The sequence below is a fragment of the Corvus hawaiiensis genome, chromosome 30, assembly GCF_020740725.1.
Source record: "Corvus hawaiiensis isolate bCorHaw1 chromosome 30, bCorHaw1.pri.cur, whole genome shotgun sequence".
Classification (NCBI taxonomy): Eukaryota; Metazoa; Chordata; class Aves; order Passeriformes; family Corvidae; genus Corvus; species Corvus hawaiiensis.
In genome coordinates, this window is record NC_063242.1 from 14,269,579 (window position 1) to 14,297,555 (window position 27,977).

Sequence of the window (27,977 nt, forward strand, 5' to 3'; positions counted from 1 at the left end):
GGCGGCGCGGCGGGAGCGGCGGCGGCCGGAGCGCAGGAGCGGGCAAGGAGCGCTGCGAGGCGGGGAGATGTGCGCCCCGTACGGCAGCCTCATGCGGTACCTGTTCCCAGCCCTGCTGCTGCACGGTGAGTGCGGGGCCGGCGGGGCTGCCGGCGGGGCTCGGCCCGCGGCGCGTCCCGAAAGGCGGCTGGGGTGCGAGGGGGCCGCAGAACCTCTCTGGCGGGGGCAGAGGGGCGCGGGGGGGGGATGCGCTCTCCCGTCGTGGCCGCGGGCACTGGGTCCCGCCTGCCCGGGACAGAGGTCTGGCAGGGGATGGGAAGCGGGCAGACCCCCGTGTTAGTGACACCCCTGCGCAGCACGCGTGGGAGCGGCGGCCGCCGGCGTGGGTAAAGCCACGGCGAAAGCGCCCCGCTCCCAAGTGTGCCTCGGCGGATTGCGTTGCAGCCTGGGACTGCTTGGATGGAGCAGTTGGTCCGGGCACCTCACACCAAGTTTCTTTACGCACCTGCGGGCAAGAGCTGGCCCTGCCGAACTCCGGCGCGTTTCGCCGAGACACCCTGCGGGGCCCGCGTTCCACCTCTTCTCAGGAAAAGTTTTTTGCCGTGCATGTGTTATCTGGGAAGCCTTCGGTAGCAGCACCGGGTCTTGTGCCCAACTAAAACTGTTTTGCTGCAGAGCACAGAGATTCTGGGTGTTACTACACACAGTCCTGCTTTGACAGTCTCTCAGTTTAACCCTGGACTGACATCTCTCTGAAACTTCACAGTAGGCAAAATTTTAGTGAGAAAAGCGTATTTAAACTTAAAAGTTCGGCTTGTAAATCCATTTTTAGGCCCTTAAATAGATAAACCATCTTTCCAGAAAGCCAGTGTTCTTGAAGAGAAACTTCTCAAAAGGAGACAATTTAATGAGCTGCTTAGGTATGTCTAACATTTGGCAGCCAGATTTGAGAAATCTGGGTATGATATCCTCCTGAAAGTGTGACGCAAGCTACTCGGTTACAGCATCATTTTGAAGAGTGTTCCTAATTCTGAACTTCTTTGTAGCATCCAGCGTCCTTCAGTTAAATTTCTTAGGACCCCAAGCTTAGTGGTAAAAAGAGGACTTTTTTTAACTGTTAAAACGCAAGTGACCTACATGCATTCAGTGGGAGATCTGTGAGCTGGGGTTAAGGATTTCAAAGCTATTTCTGGGGTTGATTTTGTGAAGCAGGGATTGTCTCTCTCTGTGTTTGTACAAGTGCTAAGCACACACTATGGTATTTAATAAATAATAAAGAGGATGGGCTTCTGATGGTATATTTTGTTTTGAGAAAGAAAGAGTAGGAGACTGATCCCCAGGAGGGGGTTTTATACTCTTCTCACAGCTCAGCTACGAGATCCGGAGAGTGTAGAAACATGCTTAGCTGAGCCAGACCTGACAGGACGCCAGAGGTGTTCTTTAAACTCTGTGATCTGAGATGTAAAAGTTGAAATGGGAGACTTGAAGTTAGAGGGTAAAGAGAGGAGGTGTAATTGCAGGGTTGGACTCCCTGGCTCATCTGCTTGGAATTACAGAGCAGAGCTGAATGCTGGCTGGAGCAGGAAACAAATCAGGGCCAGTGATCAGATCAAAACAGCAGCTGCCAGAAGAGGATGATGAAGGAAAGTCATCCATTTCTTCCATCTGCAGTTATATTTCACTAAATAACGTAAACCTAAGTTCTTGTAGAAAGATACAACTCGCTGCCTTGTATATGAAGACAAACATCTTGGTAATGCAGCAGTGCACAGTTTGGATCAGAGTTTCAAGTTTGGAAACTACTGCCCTTTTACAAACTTGAAAATTCTATCAGTGGCATATAACGCACTGAAATGTAGCTCATGGAAATGTATTTACCCTGTTGGCTTTAACTTGGTCTAGAGCTTTTCGTTCCATGCCATAAAGCCCATAGAAGCATCCTTTGATCAGCAGCTATCCTGAATTGCTAATGTGTAAGAATAACCAGCAATCCCAGGGGGTTGCAGTGCTAAGCCTCTTTGCAGCATGCCATGTTTTCTTTTTGCATTTCTATTGCGTATGGCAATTTAAGGGTTAAAAGTGAGTGAGTGTGGGTGGGTGGTTGAGGATTTTTAGGACTTAAAGCTTTGTGACACAAGTTAAAATGTCCTGTTAAGGCTAAAGCTTCTGCTTTCATTACATTAAGAAGTGCCTACTTTAACGTCACTGAGTTGAAATTTGGAAAAACTGGTCTTCATTAATCAAAATAAAACCTATACATGTACAGTGTCACAAAAAAAAAAAGGGAAAAAAGGTTTGCAGCTGGAAGTTGTCCATTATCACTGTTTTCTTTGCTTAGACAAAAAGCCACAGAAGTTTCAGATGTCAAATACTAAGATCATTCAACTCCAAAAAACCTGAATCATAAGAACTACATTCAAGTGGATTCAAAACAAATTTGGCTAATTTCTTTTGTAAACATAACCTTTTTTTTTTTTTTGTAATAAATACAGATGCTAAAAAAACACTTTAGTGTATTTCTGATTATGCTACTGTTAGAGTGATGAGCTAGAAACTTTAAAACAATTAGTTGATAACATCATGGAAATGGTACTAATAAAGATGATGAAAACAAGACTGATAGGCTTTTCAGAGCAAAACTGTTCATGCTTTTAAAAGTCCTCTGGCAAAACTGTTTATGCTTTTAAAAGTTCTCTGGCAATGTTGCTTAAATTAGTTACATAGCAGTGTTTTATTTCAAAACTTTTTCAGGAAAATAGTAAGTGAATGCATCAGGAGATATAAATACCCATAGCCATAAAATGAACATATATTGTGCTCTGTGCTAGAGGCACATGTGATCTGTTTCCTCAGTTAAATAATGCATTTAAAAATCTGGAAGACAATAAAAAGATGGGAAGACACACTGCTCAGTGTAAGACTTGGAGAGTTAGAAGATGGACTAAATTTCATGTACAATTTTGTTAGTGTAAATTCCATTTCACTCATCTTTGTAGCTCGGCTGTGGGCTAGCACAGTGGTAAGATGTCGATGTCATCAACAGAAAGGACAGTTTTTCTGTGCTTTGTACAGTGTCTGAGAAAGTAGGCTGGCACACCATGGGACCCAAAAGTGGCCTCAACCACACTGGAGGCAAATACCTTCAGCTGTTCAAAGCAAGGGTAATACTTCATTAGTGAGGTGAATATTTAGGGCTGATAGAGGGTAGGATTATATGTAGTGAGTTTGTTTAGCACTGTCTTCACCCGGACAGAAGTCCCGTGGGAGTTGGGGGCAGTTCTGCATGAATAAACCCCAGTGCCAAGGTGTGGGTGCAGGCAGGATGAAGCAGATGTCTCTGACAGAGAGCAGATGTTTCTTTCAAAGAGGGCAAGACCAAACTACCATTGATATTGAACTGCACTGACATCCAGCGCTGCACCCACTCCTGTCAGTGTCCTCCTTCCTACTGCCCTGAAAGAAGATGGGCTTTAACCCTTCGGGGTTTCATAAAGAAGCCCATGCTCTGGGCAGTGCCATTTCACCTTGCACAGGTAGCAGCAGCCATCTCAATTAAGAACTTCAGCTAAGCAGAGCTTATGGGCTGTGTAACTGCTTGGCACCTGGTTCTCTGACCTCTTCCAAGATAGGACACTGAATAAGGACCAAGCTGTAGGGTAGCAGGGGACCTCCGTGCTGGGCCTGTCAGCTTTGAGGGAGTTACTGTTTAGCTGTCCCATCTAAACATCTTTGGATCCCTCCTCTGGATCTTCTGTGCTCTAAAGCATTCATTTTGCCTCTCTTCGAAAGCTGCACTTGGAAACTCTGTGTGCACAAGAGAGGCAACAGATACATGTGAAAGGAAGTCATTGTCCTGTCTGCTTCCCTGGCCATAAAACCCGGCTTTCATTTCCCAACCCTTTTGTTTGTAGTAGCTAATTTAGGCCCCAGTCTTGCGAGGGCTCTTTGAAGTTTCAAGTGCAGGGAAAACACTGGTAAACACAGCTCGTGGCTTGGTAACAGGACATTATATTCTCCATGGCAATTATGTAAGCTTGCACTGGAACTAAAAGCCTGTCATAGGTGTTATCTGACACTATCCCACATCAAGAAAGAGCATAATCCAAATGTCTATTTATTTAATTGTGCAGGGCAACTGCCCAGATAAGGAGAGCTATAAAGTTAATCCAGCCAATTATTCTTTATCTGTTGTAAGGTTTTTCCAGTTTCAAACAAGTTCTAACTTGAAAAGAGGTTGCTGCAGGAGTAAAGCATGAATGTTAAAATGTTTCTTCATCAGAGATGAAGCCATTGCTTGTTTTGAACTTACGCTATCACTCAAGGTTGTTTTACTTCATAATAAAATTTTGTTCTTCTGTATTTACATCACTAGAAAATTTTAAAAAGGGGAAAAAAATGTTAAGCAGTTCCTGCTGAGCAATGCCAGTCTAAATCCAGGTTTGAATCCTACTTTGAGGTAACATCTCTTCTCCCATCTAGCAAAGGATGAACCTGCTGAACACCTGGTAGCTTTGAGACTGGTTTGAAGCGCTACCCTTGGACATGTTTGAAGCCGTGGTTTAGATTCTGGTGGAGACATTCATTAAACTGATAAAATCTAAACAGTTTAAGATTATTTGCCTTATACTTCAGCAGTCTGGCACAGCTGTGAACAGAATTTGAGGGTGTTTAGGCACAAATTAAATTAAAACTATCTGTGTTCAAGCACAACTCTACTGATTATCTTTGTTGCAATTGTACAGTATTTGCATACTATTTTTCAGAAAACCAAAACATTCATTCTAGCAGCTTGCAGTTTTTTGCAGAAATGTTGGCGGAGAGCTTTGTCATAACCATTTTTGAAACACGTTTGGGTAACGGGCTGCCAACAGTTTGCCCTTTTAAGATTTGTGTTTTACTTGCAGCTATGTGCAGAAATCTTTGAAGAACTTGAAAGTAACCTATCTTCCCTTAACAATTATTTTTATCTTGAATGGTTGTTCCCACATCAGATACAGGTTTATAGGTGAACATGAGAGCCTGAAGCCCTCTGTCTGGTGTGGTGCGTGCTCTTATCCACATCTTCCTGGCATGGCAGCTGTACAGGCCTCCACTTTCCCACTCAGATGGATGTTGAATCCTGCCCCTGTAAAGTGTGATCTGGGATCACAGGCCCTCAAAGATCTCAGGGTCTGGGCAGGGATCCCCAGTGAGCTGTAGCACCTCTTATGCTATATTCAATTCGTTTCATGCTAAAGCTGTGTCACTGCTAGGGCTTGGTTTTGAAAGGGAAGCTGGATATCAGCTCATCATAAGATGCTTTTGTTTTGCTACCTGGTATTTCAGGTGGATTCTGGAATTTTCCTTCTCCTTTTGGACTTGCTCCTTTGTGAAAACATACGATGTGGGGTAGGGGATACAGTCATACGATCTCTGGTTGTGGTGCAGCTAAAGGGAGAGCCAACCAGAGGCTTCACAAAATTATTGTCATTGGTCTCATGCAAAGATCTTTTGTTTGTTTGTTTGAAGTCTGTCACACTTTTGAGTAGTAACATAGTGGGTGGTTTTATATTTTTCAACAAGTGGGTAATATTCCTTCATAACACACAAAAATTCAAAGTCAGTCAGAGAGAGGGTCTGAGATATTCTCAGCTGAGTCTGAGATACTCAAGTCATGGAGATACTGAAACTGACCATCTGTCAGTGCTGTGAGAATAGCAGACTTGGATCTCTCTGAATGAAAGTAATGGCTCCAACTATGTTGCAACTGCATCTACTCTCCAAAGTGGGCTTCTAAAGAGTCATGAAATTCTTTTCCCAGTTTTGTGAATGCATGTTTTAACCCTGAGCCTTTCCAGCAATGTCTCATTTAACATGGCCAAATGGATCTTTTAAAATAAGTGACATCATCCCTGCAGGACCTCAGTTTTGCAGAACACCTCGTGTGCACTGCCAAGGGTGAAGCAGGGGGAATCTGCACTGCCTCTGAGCACTGCTGCAAGGGAAAACACAGAAGGTGGTGTTTGATTTACTGCTCTGTTTGGGAAGCGTATCACCGGTCTTGGTGTTTGACCTGCAGATGGTACAAGAGGAAGTTACATCTCCTTTGTATGGTAGTTATATCTACAGGTGTATGTAACTACAAAAGTGTTGAAATGACGACTTTGTAAGGAAGAAGTTTGTACTAAATTAATTATTTCCTTGCTCCAGCAAGGCAAACATAGGTAAAGGTCCCATCGCTGTCTCTTAATTCTCTTCTGTATTTCATATTCTGATATTCTGGTCCTGTGATGTTGTTTAGCATTATTGAGAGCAGCCCCAAGGAGAAAGACTTGGGGGTGTTGGTTGATGAGAAGCTCGACATGACCCAGCAATGTGCGCTCAGAGCCCAGAAAGACAACCATGTCCTGGGCTGCATCCAAAGCAGCGCGGCCAGCAGGGCAAGGCAGGGGATTCTGCCCCCCTGCTCTGCTCTGGTGAGATCTCACTTCAAGTACTGTATCCAGCTCTAGGGTCCCCAATGTAAGAAGCACGTGGACCTGCTGGAGCAAGTCCAGAGGAGGCCACAAAGATGCTCAGAGGGCTGGAGCACCTGTCCTATGGCAACAGGCTGATAGAGCTGGGGTTGTTCAGCCCAGAGAGGAGAAGGCTTTGGGGAGACCCTAGAGCACCTTCCAGTACCTAAAGAGGTCCTACAAGAGACCTGGAGAGGGACTTTTTACAAAGGCATGTAGTGATAGGACAAGGGGAACGGCTTTAAACTGAAAGAAGGCAGGTTTAGATTCAATGTTAGGAAGAAAATCTTTGCTGTGAGAGTCATTAGGCAGTGGAACAAGTTGCCTAGGAAAGTTGTGGATGCCTCATCCCTGAAAGTGTTCAAGGCCAGGTTGGATGGGGCCTTGACGAAGCTGGTCCTGTGGAAGGTGTCTCTGCCCATGGTCAGGAGGAAGTGGAACTGGATCATTTATAAGGTTTCTTCCAACCCAAACCATTCTGTACGTGTGTTTTCTACATTTCTCCCTGTGTCTCTGCAGCCTTCATTATGTTCTCATGCCTCTCTTAACTGCCTGAATTTGTTCTTGCCCTCTTTTGTCACAGTTGGAGGGACAGAGTCCCAAACAAATACCCTCCTTCCTCTAGGGCTATCGATGCAAATCTCCCTTGCTTTCCCTGGTTGCAGTTTGTCATTTGCAAGTTACAGACAGAACTACACTAATGTGACATGGAGGGCTGAGACACAGTTGCTTTTGAGCTGTATCAAGGAAAAGACACTGTATAATACCACATAAAGTTTGACTTCTTTTCAAAAACTCCTTCTTTTCATTATTTCCTTCAGGGAATAATTGGGAATGTCTGATGTGGTTACTGCATTTTCTTCTTTGATATGTGCACATACAAGATGGTGTCCTCCCACAGAAGGATTTTCGCTTTAAGAAATTAAATCCCCAAGTATGTCTAAATGAAAAAATAATTTCTAAATGCATCTGTATTCATGAATTATATCACATGAACGAGGCAAAATACGACTGCTTAAAAGCAACTGGTACAATAAATATGCCTTGGAAATAGCAAGTTGAACAATTTCAAAACCTCCTCATGAGGGCAGATTCAAATGTTTAACAACTTCAAAAGGAAATGTGAATTTTCAAAGTCTTTTTTCAGTGTGAGATAATTTGTCTGCAGGAGGCACCATGTTGAAAGTTAGCACTGGTGACTACAAGCTCTGCCATGTACCTTGCAGGCTGTACATGGACATGAAGCACAGACCCAACCTAGTAAATCCTCCCTCTCCAAAGATGTAGTCAGCTCAAGCAGAGCATCACCCTGTCATGGCCATCCCATTTCTGGCTGCAGAATGGGAGTTGTTCATTGCTAACAGGAGTAACTCTGCTCAGCAATGTAGAAATACCTGAGAAGCCTTGACTTCCAGAAAGGGAGAAATACTGAGCCCCTGAAAATCAGGCTTCTGTAAGGGCATCTCAGGCAGTATGCTCAAATATCAAAGTATCCCTAGTATTTATTACCCTATAGAAAGCAAGACCATAAATTCTCATTCACATTGAAGAATTGTTTGTAAGCTGCAACATAACAAAGCAAACAGATTTTCCAGAAAAGATTTTGTGAGGTTGTATTCATTAATCTCATTAAATCCTGGTGTTGTTCAATGGCGGGCACTGTTTAGGTTAAGGTATTTATTGTATTCTTTCTGATCATTTTTTACCCTGTCTCCTGGATAAGTCCTTGCTTCTGTTTAGCTTAGGAATTGCTGGTTTTTAATGGTTGACATGTATTTATAATTTTGGCAGTGCCGTTTCCCCAGGTGTTACCCAAGTTTCTTCCAGAACATCTAAGACCTAGCCAACATAATGAATCACTGACACCATTTATTTTTTTTTTCAATAGGAAATGGGAAAGGCTTAAGAAAGTGTCTACCTAACACCAAATAATACTTTTGTGATTGATTTTTTTTGTAATTGCTGTAGCCATGCTGCAACACTGCCCAAGCATGTGCCCAAGTGTTAGATGGGGCCTGGGGCATAGAGCATAGGATCCTGTGCTGGGTGGCTCTCACTGGTGATTGATCCCAAATAGCCCAGTTTCTTATCCAGGTGAGCTGAGAAGGCACCAGAAAACGGGATGAATCCCACACCCTGCCCCTTGGGAGCATGTTACAGTGACACATCCCTTTCCAGAGATGGCTGCCCCAACTTCCCAGGCACTCAAGCAGCCCCTTCACCCCTCCCCATATCCATTTTCTAGCTCTCTGGTGCTCATACTCCTTCTGGCAATGTAATACAGTTTCCAACACATTATGTAAGGTTCATGTTTGTCACCTTTTAACCCCCGGATGTGGGGTTTTCTTTTGATCCGTGTTTTCCAACACATCTAAGAGCAGGCTGTGCATAAAAGAGTAAAGGCACATTCCTTTTGAAGCTATGTATTCATTTTGTTCAATTAATATTGTGTAGAGAGCGTGCTGGTGGATTTTGTATGTATACATTACTGGAAACCAAAATTACTGTGTGCTGGAGATAAAGTTAGCTTTTGAAATTCCTTTTCCCCTTTAAAATAAAAATAGAAGAATCTGCCTTTAATTGACCACTTCAGTCATCACAGAGGCTTCCTGTGTGCAGAGGCTTTGCTTTTAATATCTGTTTTCCCTTGACTTTAAAGAGTAGGCTTTATTTGCAAGTTTATTATAGAAGCGTTCAAATTAGAGGTGGGCTGAAACCGCAAAGTTTGTGTCTGGATCTGGATGCATCTTTCTGAAAGTTTGAAAGTCCAGGTTTTTGATTGTCCTGACCAGAGATTTCAGAGGTGTCTATAAAATTCAGTTTCAGAGCCACATCTCCTGGGTGTGGAAACCCAACACTTCAGTTCAAGCTCATTTCCCCAGTTTATTTCGTAAAGTAAATTTATGTAATGGATTATTAGCGGTGTGACAGAAAGGAAGAGCTTCCATAATTTCATTTTTTCTTCAGATGAGAAAATAAGTGTAAACAGTATTTGCCCAGACACATAACAATATGAACAAGTGTCATTCAATGCAAGATGGTCACAATATCCTTTATCACGTTGAAGCCCTTCTCAGCAGGATCTCATGGTATAATTTACACTTTCTACCACAGGGCTGGGAGAAGGTTCTGCTCTTCTTCACCCGGACAGCAGGTCCCACCCTCGGTCCTTGGAGAAGAGTGCCTGGAGGGCTTTCAAGGAGTCACAGTGCCATCATATGCTGAAACACCTTCACAATGGAGCCCGGATCACTGTACAAATGCCTCCCAATATTGAGGGCCACTGGGTCTCTACTGGGTAAGGAAAGATAAAACAAGATGCTTGGGATGGGGAAGAGAAGGGGATAAAGAACCAGAGAGGGAAGGATGAGTATTCCCACTTTCAACAGCAGGGGAAATATTTTCTTGAATATGGTGATGCTCTAAATGCCAGATGCTCTCTCTATGTTTATGCATAAAAGGAGAAGGAGCAGCATTATGTACATTAAAATAGCATGCCATAAAGCTGTCTTGTTGAATCAGTTTATTGTCTGGATTTTAAACAGCATGCTGTGAAGTATCTTTAAATCTCTCTGAATAGGAAGGAGCCTACCAGGCTGCCAAAATGGATGCTCATTCAAACACAACATTGTACTGTATCTGTCTCCATGCTTTAGATCCATTGAATGGGTCCTTGTTTTCAGAGCATGTGTCTAGCACAGGTTTTATTAGCAAAAGAAATTATTAGCTGTATTTCACTAGTTCTTTTGCTCTTTATACCTGATGACTTGTATTTCAGAGATTGTTTTGCTTTCTGTGTCTCAGCAGGCAATATTCACATGCTCATTGGAAGTGACTTGTAGTAGGAAAGGCTGGGGGGTTTTTTAACAGAAAGGAGTGTATTTCAGGATGAGAGGAAATGGTCTCAAGTTACACCAGGGGAGGTTTAGATTAGATATTAGGAAAAAATTCTTCACTATAAGGGTGGTCAGGCACTGGAATAGGCTGCCCAGGGAAGTGGTGGAGTTAATATCTCTGGAAGTGTTCGAAAGGTGTGCGGATGTGGCACTTGGGATGTGGTTTGGTAGTGAACATTGTGATGCTGGGTTAAGGGCTGGACTCAGTGGTCTTAGAGGTCTTTTCCAACCTTAACAATTCTGTTTATATTAAGCAGTGTAGAGGTGACAAGGGGAACAAGTTTGAAGGCAAAGAAGGGCTTTCTACAGGAAATGGAATTTAACTGCCATTTACACTCTTAGAAAAAAAAAAAGGGGGGGGTCAAAAAAAGAGGAAAAAAACCAACAAAACCTGAATATTGCATGGTCCAAATTCAAGCCAAGTAGAAGTTTTGCATTAATGGTCAGAAGTTTGCATTAACTGCGACCCCTGTTGAATGTTTGAGTGAAAAAGCTGAGCACATGATCCTGCATGTCCTCAGCAGACCAGAGCTCATGGAGTTACACTGAGAAGCTTCTAGAGCAGCTTATAAGCCAGTTCTTTGTGCTGTTCCCTGGACGTATTGCGTTTCACTTTCTGATGTTATCAGTCATTCTGCTAAATTTACCATGCAAAAGAGAGCAATAGATGTTTAATAAGCTGCTACTCTTTTCAACAAAGAATTGAGTCACATGGTGGTCCCTAGACAAAAGGCAAAAGCAAAACACAATTCAAAGTATTTAAGCCTACAAGATAAAGCCTTTAGATATGATCACCATGAAACAGTATATTAATAGCAGCAGAGGGAATTGTTGGATTATTGGCAGGCCACAGATGCCTAGTTCCTATTTACTCCCATTCCTGCTGGAGGGACAGTAGCACCCAGGTGTCTCTGTGGACCTGTGTGGGGCTTGTTGCTTGTAGTGTACATGATGTGCCACCTTGCTAAAATTTTGTTTCCACGCTTGCTTTCTTCCCACAGCTGCGAAGTCAGAGCAGGCCCAGAGTTCATCACAAGATCTTACAGGTTCTACCACAACAATACATTCAAGGCCTATCAGTTCTATTACGGTGGCAATCGCTGCACAAACCCCATCTACACCTTAGTCATACGTGGCAAAATACGTCTCCGACAGGCGTCCTGGATCATCCGGGGGGGCACCGAGGCCGACTACCAGCTCCGCAACATACAGATCATATGCCACAACGAAGCAGTAGCCAAAAAATTAAGTGAGCTGGTGAACCAGACGTGTCCTGGATTTATCCCAGAAGATAGTCCCTGGGAGCAGGATGTGAGCTATGATTTGCTGAGAGAAGAGAATGGCTGTGAATGCACCAAAGCTCTGAATTTTGCCATGCATGAACTCCAGCTGATCCGTGTGGAGAAGCAGTACCTGCACCACAATTTAGACCACCTTGTGGAGGAGCTATTCCTCGGAGACATTCACACTGATGCTACTCAGAGGAGGTACTATCGGCCCTCTAGTTACCAACCTCCTCTTCAAAATGCCAAGGTACGTGTGTGTGGGTTAGCATCTAACCTCTTTTAAAGGTTCTGATGACAAAGCCCAGATCACTCAGTTCTTCTAAGTGCACTGGTGTAACCAGTGTGCTTCTAATACAGGGGGTCGATTACAGCCTTAATTAACAGATGATCACAGAACTTACTTTGTGAGAACAGTAACTTTGCTGTGGTTTATGTGACTGCATCAAATATGCAAAAAAAGTAATCTGGTGAACTAAAGTCAATAAAGGCCACTCTGAAGATGGAATCAGAGACTTGTGGGCAGAAGTAGGAGTGGTTGGCTGGGACCATGGCTGTAGGCTAGCAGCTGAGAGGAAGGTTTCATTTAGAACTGAGATAGCAGAAGAGGAGCAGGCATCAGTGGATGCTTCTATAGCTGCATGGGGGGCCAGGGAGAGAGGAAATGAAATATGAATATCAGCATATGGATGTTGGGTGATCCATAACCTGAGGAGGAGACGAGGAATTGGAAGGTAAACACATGGGTCAGCATGAAGGGAAAAAAACTGATGGACTGTGCAAGTCATGGATCCTGACATAGGCACACACATTAATGAAATGAAAAACAGGTGAATTTTGAATGGGGCTCTAATTCCATTTGATAATTCAGTTTTCAAAAGCGGCCTCAAAGTGCCCTCAGCTTCATCGGGAACTGATCAACCCATAGTAAGCTAAGTAAAACTCAAACAGAGCAGACACTGATGGCCTGTAGCAGGAAGGCTGTTTATAGATCCTTCCTGGTGACATTTCAAAGGCAGTCAGCAATTGGAACCACATTGCCAGGTGCTGCGGTGTTGGTGTGCTCCAGCTGGGCATTGCCACTTCCAGCTAATGGGTTACCACCATTTTTCATCATCGCAAATGGTTCAAAAACCAGCTACAGCTTATCAGCAATGGCAGGAAACACAACAGGAAAAGGGAGAGTTTTGATGAAAAACCCTTGGCTTTCCCTTCCATTCAAAACTGTCTGCCCTGGCTTGTTTCTGTCTCCTGTGAACAAAAAATTTTAGTAGGTTAGATCTTTATGTGATCTGCCTTTAATTGCTTTGTAGCCTGGCCTAGGGATCATTTTAATCTACAGTCAACTGTTTTGATGTATGAAAACTGCTGTAATTTCTGTCATTCTTATGCTGTCTTCAAGTGACCAAGGACAAATTTGAGTTTTCTTTTAAAACTTACCATCCCAAAACAGAGAGTTTCAGCAGCAGCAGCAGATGTACCATGGTACAGTCCTCTTCAAAATTTTGCTTTTCTTTAATTGATTCAACCAACCACATCAACTTTCACTTTACTGATTTGGGAGTGAGGGTTCTTTACTAGATCCCTTTCTTGCAGGTATCTGTAGATAGAAATTGTCAGACACCAGCTATATTGTGTCTGTTCTAGAAAAGACTGTAGATCTTTTTCCAACCACTTGAAACAGAGACAAAATCTTGATTTAAATCACTGTAGCTGAGTATTTTTTCTGGTCTAATCTAGGTGTCTTATTCTGGGCGTCTTATTCTGGGCTGATATATAATATAGTAAATGCCTACGCTTCCACCTTGTAGTAATTTCATTACAGTCAGAGCAGTCAGATGTATGCTCAGCCAGCTTTATGAAATTAAGATTGTTGTCCTGGCCTGCTGCAATTTTAGGACACACAGGTAATGATTTTCCTGCCTATCTGTTCTGTTACTGTAGCATCCTTTTTTCCCCTCTAAAATATAGCGGCTCTAAAATACAGTGTTCGAACTTAAGGGACCAAATTTTGCATAAGAGAGGTGTGTTTCTTGAGACAGGTTAGCTAAGAGAAGCTGGGCCTGCTGATACTAGGCTTTCAGCATGATATAAATAGCAATACCCCTAAAAAATGAACCTTTGCCTCAGCTGCTGTGAAAGATTCCAGGATGTGGGTTTGTTGGTTTGTACCTAAGCATGAAGATCTCTATACCAACAGGTTCTCAACAGGCCCTCTGACCTACTGTTTGCCAAATGTAGGAAGAATAGTAACAGAAGTGCTTTTTTTCTTTTTTTTTTTTTTTTTGAAGTCCAGGCAAACATACCGTTGAAAGGTTATAACCCTTTCTTTTTGAACTCTTTTCCTTTTCTAATTGTTACTCCACTGGGACCCAGCTGAAAATGAGTTTAAATGCTAAATTGAGTTTAAAACTACAAGTCACAGACTCCTCTGGAAACTGGACACCATGAATAAATAGAAACGTTAAATCAACTTGTTTTTTTAAGGTTTCTACAGTCATACCAAGAGGTTGGGGAGGCCAGGAAATTGCTTCTGAAGTGAATCAGGTGTATTGTGTGGAATCTTTCATTTAAGGCTTTTTTCATTTCCTTTTTATTTATTTATATTTTAGACTCATAAAGGCCTGCCTAAAATAAGCTAAGAGGATGCACATTTTGAGTTAAATTTATAGTGAAGCCTCTATATAGAAGAAAGTTCCACCCAGCCCAAGAGTTTACACAGCCTGTAAGTTGGATGTGGTAGCCTCATTCATTACTTATGTGGTTGAAATGAACGGTAATTAAAAGCAAATGATTGCTGGATATGTTAGGAATGCCAAAGCCACATGATCAGGACTTTAAACAAATAGAATTGGACCTTATCCAAATTCCTGCAGCAATTTCACCACGGGATGGTAAATCAAAAGGGCTGTCCAAAAACCAGACAGCTTTATGCTGAGCTACAAATCTGAATAAATTCACAGATTACCATATCTTAAGTGTTCATATAAAATCAGGGAGCTTTAAAAAACATATAATATGTCATCTCTTAAGGCTTTACGAATTCTCTTAGATAAGAACATACCTTAAAAAAATTCCTCCTGTAAAACACATGGAAGTTCTTGAGTGCAGATGATGAATAAGTCACTATATGGATTTATCTTGGCTGTTTTCTAACCTGGCTTGAGATATCAGTTAGGACTGGCTGATGAATGGAGATTAACATCTTTGATGTCTCTTGACGTTGCAAGTTTATCAAGTGATTCAAGCTATCACACATGAAGCTTCTTCAGCCAGCATGGGAGAGCACATGGGTGGGAAGGCAGGATGGGGGAACTGCTTGGCCATCATCACGTATATTACACAAAATGTTCCCTGTTAGGACAACACCAAGGAGGCTGCCTGATTGGTTGTAATATCACAAACATATACAGGGACTTGTAGCATGAAGGAAGGCTTGAATGCCGTGTTCGTTCTCTGTGCAGGACAGAAGATGTTTTCACAAATGTCTGCTCTAAACTACAGAAAATGTGTACAAGAGCAGTACTGGGAGACTTATTTCACATGTAATTGCCTCAGCAATATTGCTTTGTAAACAAAGAATTCCTTGTGCTATTTTATCATGTGACAGTAACGGGAAGGATGGGGCAGGACTGTGCTGACCGGTCATTCTGGTTAGATCATTACTTAGGAATACGGCTGACATGGTCTGGAACATCACAAGAAACCAAAAAAGTGCTAGGATAACCTTCACTCTTTGTCATGCTCAATCAGTTGCTGGACACACTCTTTTGTTGTTTTCCCTTGAAAATGTAACTCTAATGAATCAATTCTCTATTACAACTTTATTCACCTCTGGCACCTGACTTCCAGCAGCACTTGGTGTTTGCAGCTAATACAAATTCAATGTATGGAGACCAGTGCTTGCGTTTTCCTTTAGCAAAGAGAGAACAAAGTGTGCAAAGTCTTCTGTGCTTTTCAAAAATTTGAGCTTTCATCTCTTTGCAACACAGTGACTTCATCTCTAGGGGAATGCTATGTACTTGTGAAACTCCCAGGGAAATGCAATCTTAAGTTAATAAATAGATGTTAAACATGTGAAGCACCTCAGAGAAATATGCAAAACATTATCTCAACCAAAAAGTATAATTTTGGCAGACAAAACTCTTTTGTTTGCCTGAGTAGTGCCACTAGACTTCTAGATTAAGCCAACACTTGAAGGGTACCTTTTGTCCATTATTACTTGAAAAAGGTTCTTGGTTAGGGAAATTATGAGAGGAAGCAAAGTAGGAATATTCAGAAGAATGCTCAAATGGGTTAACTCCAGGTTTATGAACAATAACAGTGTGTGTGGTGCCCTACAAAGATGAGAGAAGTGAACAGCTTTTAGCTGAGGTTGGCCCTTGCCGGGCTCGGCAGCACTTTCAGCTGTGGCCCTGCGCCTTTGAAGGTGCCACATCTACACTTACCACGGTCTGCTCTGCAGCTGCAGTGAAAGCTTGTCCCAGCTCAAATGCAGCACTGGGGATCAAAATTAACTATTCAGCCTAGTACAATAACCCCAGGCATATCCAAACTACTGACACCTTCCTTATGGTTGACATCTAAGCACAGTGGCTTCATCTTTTGTAAAAGGGCAGGGAAGACTCACTGGTAATATTGCATGGTTTAGAGGGCTATATAGGATGCTTTTTAAAGGCATAATAAATAAATAAGACACCTTTATTTGGGAATACTTTATTCTTGAAAATGGACATTGAAGCTGTCCCTTCAGGTTTTCCAGGAATTATTTTTTGTTAATACTTTTTAAGACATTCATGTCACCATATTTAGTATCTTTTTAATGGGATAGATGACATGCAAGCACATTCATCTGAGAAGTCTGGTTTTCTCTTTGTTCGTGTCTTTTGCCCAGGCTAAAGTCATTTATACCAGAAAAGAACAACCAGAAGACTTTCGAATTTCATGTTGGTTTTATTTCAGTTTTATGCAGGGTTGTGCAACAGAATCAACATCATAGATCAGACAGTTGTGTAATGGTAGTGCCTTGAGATTCCTTCACTATCTTTCCCTTCATAAGAGCAGTTAATAAAAACCATTCCTCAATATCTTAAAATATATGGTACGCATTTGCAGATAAATCTGAGCATATCTCCACCTTCCTTCCTGCTTGCAGCACCTCTGTTCCCCACCAAAAGAAATACTCATCTGACAACTCTGCAAAGGAGTTACCACTCTCTCCGGCATTTTACTTGCTTCAAGATTTTTAATTAAAGTTTTAAATCTTTGTTATCCTTCATTCCATTTGGCAGGCTGAGTTATAACTGTGTCAGCTGTGCTTGTCAACTCCCCAGAGCCAGCCTAATGCACATTAGTCAACTCAGCTTCATACAAGGTCATGCAAAGCCTGCAAATTATCACTTTTGTGCTGGAGAGAATTTGTGGTTGTTTTTTAAAGCGTTCTCTTGGTCTGCAGTTATCTACAGTGGTGGAGGAGCAAGCGTGATACTATCCTGAGCAATTCATAAATGTGCCCTTCCTGTGGACTTGGCTCCTTGGCAGTGTGAAGCAAAGCCATCCAACTTTTTTTGTTGAGCTGGAAGCATTTCCTTGATGTTCTCCCAAGAATTTCCATTTATACTCATCCTGGGAGCGCTAGTTACTAACACTAACACCTGGTACTGTGTTTCTTTGGGTGGTGAGGTTTAAAGCATCCTGACCAGGCATGGCTCGTTCCAGTCCCACCCAGTCCTGCCTGTGACACGTGGTACTCAGGAGGTGTGCAAGACCATAGCTGAGTGTGGCTTTTCTCTCCCCTCTTCTTCAGCACTTCCCTTCACAGTAATATAAGCATTCACATGGTAGGGGTTTCCTACCCCAGCTTTTGTGGCTGTTGGCCCCTACAACATCCCCGCATACCAGTTAGATCTGTACTGCACACACAGTTCAAACCTGAGCCCGTGCTTGAGGAAATCCAGCGCCTGGTCCCTCATCTCACATCTCCCTGCAACAAGGATATGCTGGGTACAACATGACAGACCCAGTCACATGCCATGTGGCATAGCCAGTGTCAGACAATTAATCCTAGGCAGCCATAGAATTCCACCGAACTTAAGAGGAAATTAAACTGTGCTGGGAGGGTTTATGTTTCTGACTATCCACAGCAATTGGGAAAAAGATGAGAGAACCTCATCCTTGTTTGCTTTTTTTAATAAGAGTCCCCTTTGCTTGGCTTCCAGAGCTCTCTGCCTCGATTACCGCTTCAGCTGAGACAGCAGGAGAGAGGGATAAGAAATAATGTTGGTGGGAATTTTTAGATCATAAGCTATTTTCTCCCCAACTACAAGAACTGAGTTTTCAGCCAGAGATTCAGGCTTGTTTTGGCACACATGGCTTTGTGGATTAGTTCAGAAATTGGCTTTAAAAAACACCTGGAAGGGTGAGGAATGGTGGCACTATGGCTTTGGCACTGCAGAGCTGCAAGGAGCCATCCATCATGGGAAGGGATCTTCCAGCCATTTCAGGACCCAGTCCTTCTAGCAAGGCCCCACTATTAAAAATATTGCATTGTGCACCTAAGATAATCAAAACGTAGAACAGATGTTCATCCTGTCCTCTGCTCATTTTATTGCTTTTTAGTTTATGTCATGCCCAAATGAACTTTTTATTAGAGAGTTCTTAATCATGTTTGGACTCAAATGTCCTCGATCTCTGTTCCCTGTTTTCTTTGAATGCCTGTTTTTAGAAAATAATCTTTCCCTGAAACACGTGGAAAGGGAGTGATTTGCAAAGCCTCAGATAGTGTAATTAAGAGCCAAGAGCAGCTGACCTAAAAAAGCAAGAGTGAAATATACAGTCAATTGTTAAACATAAATTACTCCGTAATTAAGTCGAATTGCCTCATAACAGAACTAGCTCTTTCCCTTGCTCATTACTTGGGCAAAAATCACACTGGGAAGAGTTTATACATGGCATATTCTTCCACTAAGCAGTTTATAATGCTGTGAAAGATAGTATCACAGCAAAAAAGGTTTATGTGGGCTTAGATTCAAGTGCTGGTCTCAGGAAAGCAATGCATTGAGTATGTCCATGTGAGGGGCCAGAGCCAGCTGGTGTTTCACTGCTGTGAAAGAGATATTTCTTCCCTCTCCACCCCAACCTCTCCCTGCCCCACTCGCAGTTCAATGCAAAAAGTGCCTGGTTACCTCAGCTCCGAGCACACCATCGATGACTAGAAGACCGTCAGGTTGGACGTTCCTTAGCAGCCCAGTTGGCCAGACCTTCACAGCTGGCACAAAGCCTTCAGAATGAGAAGGGCTGCACATAGTTACAGCAGTTCAGGACCACAGAGGTCAAAGAGCCAGGAGAGCTACAGACAAGTAACAGAGAGTTAACAAGGACCTTCCTAGAGTTTGCCAAAGGAGTCACCTCTGCTCAGAGTGTAATGGTGGCCAGTGGTAACCAAAAAAGAAAACGGGCCAAGTTGCTGTTTAGTTTTCTTCAGATTTTGAGCAAGGGCAACAGAAATCACTGGTTCCCAGGTTAAATTGCCTTGGCTCACAAACTGTTTTTGGAGGACGGACTCCTGGGAGGAAAATGTGAATATAAACAAAATCAATTTACTGCTCTGCCAGGGTCTCCTCTGGGAGATGATAGAAGCTTTCAAATTCACTTCAATAGAGAAGAGACTGTAGCAGACATTCTCTCCTATTGACGGATTCAGCTTATATAAGCTATGTTTTGTTTTATAGCACTGTCTTTTTCTCGCTTTCTGGCTTCACTTTATGTGAGTGGAGCAATCACAGCCATTAAGTTACTGTCATCAGTACCCTTAACGTTTCAGGGAACAACACAGCCAGTCTGCCCCACGGCAGGACAGAAATGTGGATTTAAAAGGCACTGGCATCTTCCACAGAGCAACCCCTTGGCCTGGATCCCTGTGGATGTCCATGCAAGGCAGTGGAGGCATCCTTTCAATGGTGATCTCAAGGGAAAATAGGTGTTATTTCTATTACAATTGAAAGATACTTTTTGTATGTATATCTGCACTAACTTCACCAGTTCCAGTTAAATTACTCAATTTAATGTTCTTTGTATTTCACTAAGGTACTAATGGACCTTGCACCTGCTTGCAGAGTTTAGCTGAAAAAAAGTATCTTAAAATTAGTTAACAAGCTCCACAGTGGGAAAGGACTACATCCACTTTAAGAGCATGCTGACATGTGGTCCCCAGAAGACCATTAGGGGTGTTTTGGGGTGGAAAGATCCTCGGGAGGTCATCAAGTCCAACCTCTTTCCTCCTCAGAGCAGTGCTGTTGGCCAGCACTGGTTCAGATCAACCAGCACAGATATCTTGTGCCTTCATTTCTCAAGGACACTCCTCAATACTTCCTGGAGAGAGGAGGATGCTCTGGGGGGTTACTCACATCCACCATGTTCAAGCTGTGAGGTGTTTTCCTGAGGTGCGTCGAGTTAAGTGCTAAAGCTCAACATGCACCCATCTGGGAGATTTATAGAAATAGTTTTTCTTTGTACACCTTTCCGGCCCTCGTTTCTGAGGTCTCTCTGAGTGCCCTCTGTAATACAAATGCTCATAGTCATTGCTCTTACTTTAAAGTCCATGTGAGCTGCTATGAAGTCAGCATTTCTCCACTCACTGCCTTCAGGTCCGGCTCACTTTAGGGGTGACATTCACACAGTCTTCATTAGTGCCTTGAATTTCTTCAATAAAATGACCGTAAGTAGCTTCAGAGAATCAACATACAACACCCATTTCTTTCACAGATACTAAACAGGGGTTATATTTTCCCCATCCCAGACCAGATAGTCATCCAAAGTCTTTTCAGCAATAGGGAAATCAATGAAATGGTCACTGTTCTATGTCCCTGGGATGTAAAATAATGGTCTATGTGCAAAGTAACTATAAATTATGTCATTCGGGAGGTGGGAGCCTCAGCCTCAAATTCCTTTCACTCCTGCCACAGACTTGGAGCCTGCACACCCCTCTTAAGACACCCCAGGTACTCACATTTGGGGCTGGGGGTCCTTGGCTGCTTGAGGCTGCTGCATGGCCCACAGTGGTGAGCCACCCTGGAGCTCAGCATGTACCAGACCCTATTCCTGAAGAGGGCCATAAAGCTTTCACCGTGTCCAGCAGCAACCAGCCATATCACACATTGCACAAACTTGTGTTAGGGCTCAGAAAAGCTGAAAGAGTTCAAAAAACACTGGTTACTGTTCTCCCAAGGTGCCATCCAAAAAGAAGAAAATCCTTATGACACCCATGTTTATCTACAGTACTTAAAGTTAACAACTGAAAGAAAGAGAAGTAAAAGTTCAGCAAATGTATTGATTTCTGACACAAGCGTTGCAAAATCCCTATCATAGTAAATCACTATCTGCCAGCTTCTTGTATGATTTGAAGGATTAAATCAGCCTTTTCTAGATCCTGAACTAAAATGTTAATTTCAGATAAATGCAGACAAGAAAATTAATCTCTTACGTGCTCCTCTGCTGTGCAGTCTTACACATACAGAACCAAATGGTACCACTAACAAGATCAGAAATGACAATGCATTCCTTAAAATGTGGAGCTGGTGTCACTTCAGCATGAAGTGGCTGGCCTGATACATTGCCCTGTATCCCAGGTAATGCCTACCGAGGCTTTCTCTCTGCTTTGTTTCAGAACCACGACCGCACGTGTATCGCGTGCAGAATCATCTACCGCTCGGACGAGCACCACCCACCCATCCTGCCCCCCAAGGCAGACTTGACCATCGGGCTGCACGGAGAGTGGGTGAGCCAGCGCTGTGAGGTGCGCCCAGAGGTGCTCTTCCTGACTCGGCACTTCATCTTCCACGACAACAACAACACTTGGGAGGGCCACTACTACCACTACTCTGACCCCATCTGCAAGCACCCCACCTTCACCATCTATGCCAAGGGACGCTACAGCCGGGGAGTCCACTCGTCCAAAGTCATGGGTGGCACAGAGTTTGTGTTCAAAGGTAGAGTGGCTTGATACAACGTGGGGGGGAGGTAGTTATGGACCAGAGCAGAGTTTGCTCATAACAGCTTGGTTGATGATGATTTCATTCTGGGATTTTCAGGAGTTTGTCATTTCTTGGGAAGTTTGCAGGCATTGTGTGAATGCCCAGCCAAACTATAGAGCTGCATGGCATGTCACACCACTGAAGCCATACTCATTTGAGGCAGAGGTCTTTAAGTACACACAGGAAAATAAGACTTCACATTACTAAGTGGAGTCCAGTGGCCAGACTTCAAGCCTTTAAGAGAAGTGGTTAGATCTGTGTCCTAGGGCTCCCTCAGTAGAGGGAAAAAAGCATCTTCGGAAGGCATTTCAGATCTGAAGCGGTATAAATAATTTTCTGTGGAAGGCAGATGAAGCAGCATGCATTTTTTCATATTCTCTCAAGGGGCCCTCAAGCAAATAAGGGTGTCCCTCAAGACAACTCTGATTAAAGCTGCCAGAGCAAAGACAAGATGTATCCAACCCAAACCCGTCGGATACTTTGGAAAGCAGCTCTCGGTGGTGACACCACCCGGGTCCCTGCAGCTGAGAAGCCTTCCTGTGCAAACAGCCCCATGACACCCTGCTTAAAAAGAGCTCAGAGGCCTGAACCACTCACATGAACAAACATCTCCAAAACACAACGTCCCACCATGGCACCAGCCCCAGTGGAGCCTGTGGTAGCCTCAAGCCCTCTCTAGGCTCTTCTCCTCCTTATTTCCATTACCACATGAGTAACCAATAAAGCATCTTGCATGGGTCTGATTTAGAAAAGCATCTGACTAGAAGAAATAATTTACTAATCTGAGATTTTTGTAGGGGGTGGGAGATACCCTTGCCTGTCAGAATTTTGGCTCTATAGAGCTGCATGTGCAGCATGTCCCAGCTAGCTCCTGGGGTGAAATCCAGTTTTTGCTTGCATTTCTGGTTTATGCTGTGCCAACTTACCTTACAGATCAAGGTGACTAATTCAGTTTAGGTAAAACTTTCAGATTCAATTTCTAGAAATTACCTTTTACACCAACTAGAGTAAATAATGAGAACTGTAGAGCCATTGAGTCAATGGCTGTTTATAAAAGCTCGGGAAAAGCTCCCAACAAATCTTACTATAAAGTGATCTGCAAGAAAATTTGGGATTTTGCTATGTTGGGAGGCATAAGGGCTGGTTATTTGCTTCTGTTTTGGTCAGCACCAATCCATTCAGATCCCCTTTTCTTGATATACAGTGTCAAACACACACCAGGAAAAATCTCTATTCAGCTTCTGCAAGCTCATTCATTTTGGGTTTTCCCAAATTTTTTAACTTGGCTGGAAAATGAAACTTTATGTTCCTTAAACTCCTTTGAAATACTGGCAGATTAGAACTGAAAAAGCAGCAGCAATTCTACATTTGATACTGCAAGCTGCAGCCAATGTTTAGAGATGAGGAAAAACATCTCTTTGTAGGTCAGCTATATTTTACAATTCATGCAAAAAAGGACAGGTAGTACAGGATGATAGTGCAGCTGTGGTGTTTCCCAAATTACCCAGTCGGAACAAAATACTTTATTAGGTTTACAGAGTAGCAAACGTTAAGAAATGATGAAAAATATGTGATAAATGCTCCACTTACGGATCAATACAGATGGTAATAAAACACGAGTAAAGTTTTATTGTTTCTTCTTTTCCCTATCTCCTAGTATAACCAACCAGGCTTTATCTGTAAAGGATTGTCTGGAATTTATGAAAAGCTCTGCTTAATCTCTGGCTGAGATACGTGGCCATCAGGTTTTCTTCAACTGAGTTGGAGGGGGGTTGTTCTGCACAAAAAGCAATTTCAATTTACATTAAAGACGTAAAATGATGCTCGTAGATTTGCTGACCACACCTGTAATGTGAAAAATTAATTTAAGAAGGAACAAGGGGAGACAATTTTGATTTAACAGGTGTGCCCCAATCTTCATGTTGGCTTTGCTTTTGTCTTTTTCCTCTGCTCATAGTTCTTCTCTTCCTCTTTCACAGTGAATCACATGAAGGTCACTCCCATGGACATATCCACAGCCTCGCTGCTGAACGTCTTTAATGGGAATGAGTGCGGAGCACAGGGATCCTGGCAGGTTGGGGTTCAGCAGGACGTCACCCACACGAACGGCTGCATCGCCCTCGGCATCCGCCTACCTCACACTGAGTACGAAATCTTCAAGATGGAGCAGGATGCCCGGGGCAGGTACCTGCTGTACAATGGTCAGAGACCGAGCGACGGCTCCAGCCCCGACCGACCCGAGAAAAGAGCCACTTCCTACCAGATGCCTTTAATTCAGTGCGCCTCATCAGTCCTCAGATCTGAAGAGTCACCAGAGGAGAATAAAATCAGGCTGTATAGCAGCAGGGCAGCAGAAAAATATCTCAGCGCCCCAGCTCTTGCTTTGTTGTTTATTTGTACTGTGTCATATTGGGACATTCTCAGCTAGAAGCAAGGAAAACTTATTTTTCATGACTACAAAGCCAGGATTCCACCAGACTGGGGGTTGTTTTTCTTCAGAGAGAAAGGGACATTTATTTTCTTGATGCACTTGAATGCCTGAGAACTGTTGTTCTTTTCCTTACTTCCCTCTTCCTCCTTGAATTGCAACGGCACTCGTTTGATGTTTGTGCTTTGAACTTCATCCAGTCTGATCCCTGGCCTGACACGACTGCACAAAAGTAATTGCACTTTAGGACTGCAGACTTCTGGGGGGAGGGAGGGAGTCTCCTTTTATTTTTTTTAACTGCTGGGATGAACTTTATGATCCTGCTTCAGTCATCTCTGCCATCTTGCTGTTGTGGTACTCTTATCCCCAAAGCCCAGTTTCTCATCAGAATTTAGCTCTGGGGAAGGGCTCGGTATTGTGCCAGTACTGTGATAGCAGCTTCCCCCTCTGACTTCACAGCTCTGATGTAGATATGTATATAAGGAGGAAATCCACAAAGATTTATCTTGCCATTATCTCACAGCTCATAATACAAAAAGAACCAGAAAATCAACAGCCCTCTGTTCAAAAAGTGCTAAATGGTTGGTACCCCTAATTAAAAAAAAAATACTCCAAGTAATTTAAGCTATTTTTGCAATCATTAAGTTCTAAAAATAACCAGTGGTTTAGTATTTTCTCATTCAATTAACTTAGCTATGTAATTGCTTCGAGGCCTCCCTTTGTATTTAGCGAGTAGTTACAGCCAAGCCCCCTCAAAGCCAGCCAGCAGCAGCAATTTTCCTGTCAGATGCATAGAGTGCAGGTAAGCTGCCAATACAAGGCTGCAGGAAAGACTTCTCTTTCCATATTCCGGAGACCTTACACACTCCACGTGCAGTACTTGTGTCAGAGTAAAGCAAGTGTTCTGCAGCCCTATTTAGCAGCATCTTTTTAGTCATGTGACCTCATTTAAGAACAGAAAAGGGTTACAGGAGCAAGCACACCATGGTACCTGGTAGAGCAAGAAAGCAGCTGGAAACAGACCCACAGACAGAGAGCCACCGGCCCAGTCTTACAGAGAGAGGAGCAAGAGATGTACTAATGGGACTACATCCTTCCTTTTCTCCTTGCTGAACTGTCCCAGCACATGCCACGGTTTCATAGAGCTTAAATCAGCACTGGTTTGGGGACACACTGCTGGGAAGGTGGATAGATAAAATGCTCAGACGACATTTGTCAACTAGAGCCTGCCCCGGAAACTCTCAGGTTTCCCTCAGTGGTGAATACAGCCTTTTGTGCACTGATGCAAATCAGAGCAGACTCTGAAAGCAGTAGGGGAGATGTTTAAGGCCAGCAAGGAGCTAGAAGTTCATAGATGAACCATGCTCCCCTGCTTTAATAGGGAGTGAACTGAGGGCATAGCTTAACCTTGCAGTGTTTGGGCTGTGACTTTTACTTATGTACAGATGTTTTGGCTCGCAGGAAAAGCAGGAACATCTGTAAGAAACATAAGTAAGGTTGTAGCATTTCTTCACAGTATAAGCAGCTGCTAGCTGCCCAGCCCACTACTATGTCAGAAAAAGAACCTTTGATGTATTATTTTCAGTATCCTAGGAAAGTATGTTTTGAATGAAGGTCTTTCAACTTTACATGGTGAGTCTTCATACTGACTACTATAGCAAAAGCATTCCTTGAAAACATGGATGTGAATTTCCTCAGAGTTGGAACAGAATCAGTTCACCTAGTTTTGAGACAGCAGGAAGACAGAGGGAAGGAGCAGTATCATAGACTCGCTGCTGAGCCAGACCACATCTTCCATATTTTTTCCTCAGGTAAATGAAAAGTCACAGAAAACTCTTACTTAAGAGTCAGGAATGGAGCTCAGGTTGGCTCAATAGTCACCAGAGAAAGTGTTTATCCATCCATCTGATGTCAGATTCTCTTTCAGCCTGTTGGAAGGATCTGAAAGCCAACTCACTGTGGTGAATTGAGGCCTATGAACAACAGCTGTTCTGGTCAGCATTTCTTGATGGGTTTCTGTTCCACACAGTCAAACTTACTTGAAGAGCCAGTTCTGTGTCAGTTGCTGGTAGGGGGCACAGTTTTAACTAGAGGGTCAAGAAGGAGACAGGATGCCTCTGACAGAGTAGTTACGAACCAGCATGGAGTTTGGTTTTCTCTAGATTGAGTTTTGTAGTCAGCAGAGTGACAACAGCATATCTCTAACTGGGTTACTGAGCTGTTGCAGTCAAACATATCCCTTAAGTACCTGCTTCATTTCTGACTTCTATTTGACATCTAGCAGCATGAGTGAATTCAGACTAGTTTTTATTTAAGAGGATGGGTATTGTGTGACATTCCTTAGATCACACAAGACAAGCTGCTTTCACCACCATCAACCATTCCCATGTGGTCCTATCTCTGAAAAAATACCCATGGTTAGGAGTTGTCAGACCATGTCCCTTGCCTGTTCAAGTGCCACACACAGCTCGATCCCAGCTGAAATCTGCACATGCTTGTGATGCAGGATGGAAGTAAAGACCAAAGGAACTGTTCCACAGCACGATTTTCAATATTCATCGGGGCAATCGTTTACAGTTTATTAGTGCTTTGTGGCTCCTCTGTAAAGTGCCTAATGCCAAAAAGGTTGTAACAGTTTCAAGAGAAAGATCTGTCTAGTTATAACCTCTAAAAGCACATTCATGTCTCAGATGTTTTGAATCACAGACTTGCAAAGGTCTAGGTTTTCCAAAGCTTATGGTTAGACTACATGAAAATGTGGATCACTGTACAAATTGTACAATAAATGCTCTTCTTTTCCCTGTCATTTAAAAACACTTTAAAAGGAAATATTTTTTTGAAAGTCTTCACAGTGCATTATATGAAATCTGATTGGGGACTTCTGTAGTTTATTTGTAGTGTTGACCAGAAATACAATTTTATGATCTGGGTTCTTAGCATATGCTGCACCAGTTTCCCTCCACGTGCCTATATATTTTTTATTTTTCTTTTAGCCAATACAAGTCAAGTTGGACAAAGCTGTAAGACTTCAGAGTGCATAGTTTATATGCTAGTCCATATTTTCTGTGAGGCTTCTCCTTGCTTGCAGGCACAGAACGAGCTAAGCTTACCCCCTCTTTTGGTTTCATCATGCACTAAATTAACTGCTGCACAGCCCCACATACATATGTGACACAATATATTCCATTCATTTTATTTCTCCAGCCTGACCTCATGTGCTGGCAGCCCTGGCTGCTAAAGAAGTTAAGCTGCAAGTGGTTTAGCAGTGGAAGACCTGCAAACTGGGTGATTTGTTCCTTGCTGAAATGCAGAAGGTTTAAAAAAAAATGAATCTATTAATGTTGTTATCTTCAGCAGCTGCCAGTGTTGCCAAGACAGGTGAAAGCTTTTCCCTCAGTAATATCCTACTCAATGATCCACCTGACAGAAGAAATAGCAACCTAAAGAAATTCTTAGGCTAATTGTTTTAACAGGCCTTATTCAAGAAATAGGACAAAAGGGATCAGAAAAGTCAAAACAAGTGTTCTTGCTCTGTTTGTATACCATTTACATATTGTGCCCACTGCCCTGGGGTAGAATGTCATTTCTATGAACAGAAGTCTGTATTTAGGATATAATGTCAGTCTTGCTTGAGTCGGAGCATGCTTGCCTAAAGTGCAGGATTTTAAAAGAAAAAAAAACTTTTTATTTTTGTAAAGTTATAGAAGATATTTTTCTTCTCAACTATGTTCCAGATTAAACTGCTGGGGAAGTTTAAGCACTTGTTAAACTATTGATTGAAATAAAAAAAGCCTAACTGAAAAATTAAGGATTTCTTTGTCTTCATGTTAGAAAGTCAACAGAAC

At 42.8% G+C, this 27,977-nt stretch overlaps 1 protein-coding gene across 1 annotated transcript; it reads left to right on the forward strand.

The window, feature by feature from the left end:
* Positions 1-27,940, forward strand: APCDD1 (APC down-regulated 1). Its single transcript, XM_048289384.1, has 5 exons — positions 1-125; positions 9,609-9,792; positions 11,392-11,923; positions 21,338-21,659; positions 23,684-27,940. Exons 1-5 carry the CDS (start codon positions 68-70, stop codon positions 24,130-24,132), a joined length of 1,545 nt encoding a protein of 514 aa, XP_048145341.1. The 5' UTR covers positions 1-67; the 3' UTR covers positions 24,133-27,940.
* Positions 27,941-27,977: the final 37 nt, after the last annotated feature.

Bases quoted from the DNA above. Each gene is read 5' to 3' on its own strand.
- APCDD1 (XM_048289384.1), top strand. From the start codon at position 68: ATGTGCGCCCCGTACGGCAGCCTCATGCGGTACCTGTTCCCAGCCCTG. The intron at 126-9,608 runs GTGAGTGCGGGG...TTTCTACCACAG, and splicing joins CCCAGCCCTGCTGCTGCACG to GGCTGGGAGAAGGTTCTGCT. The intron at 21,660-23,683 runs GTAGAGTGGCTT...CCTCTTTCACAG, and splicing joins CACAGAGTTTGTGTTCAAAG to TGAATCACATGAAGGTCACT.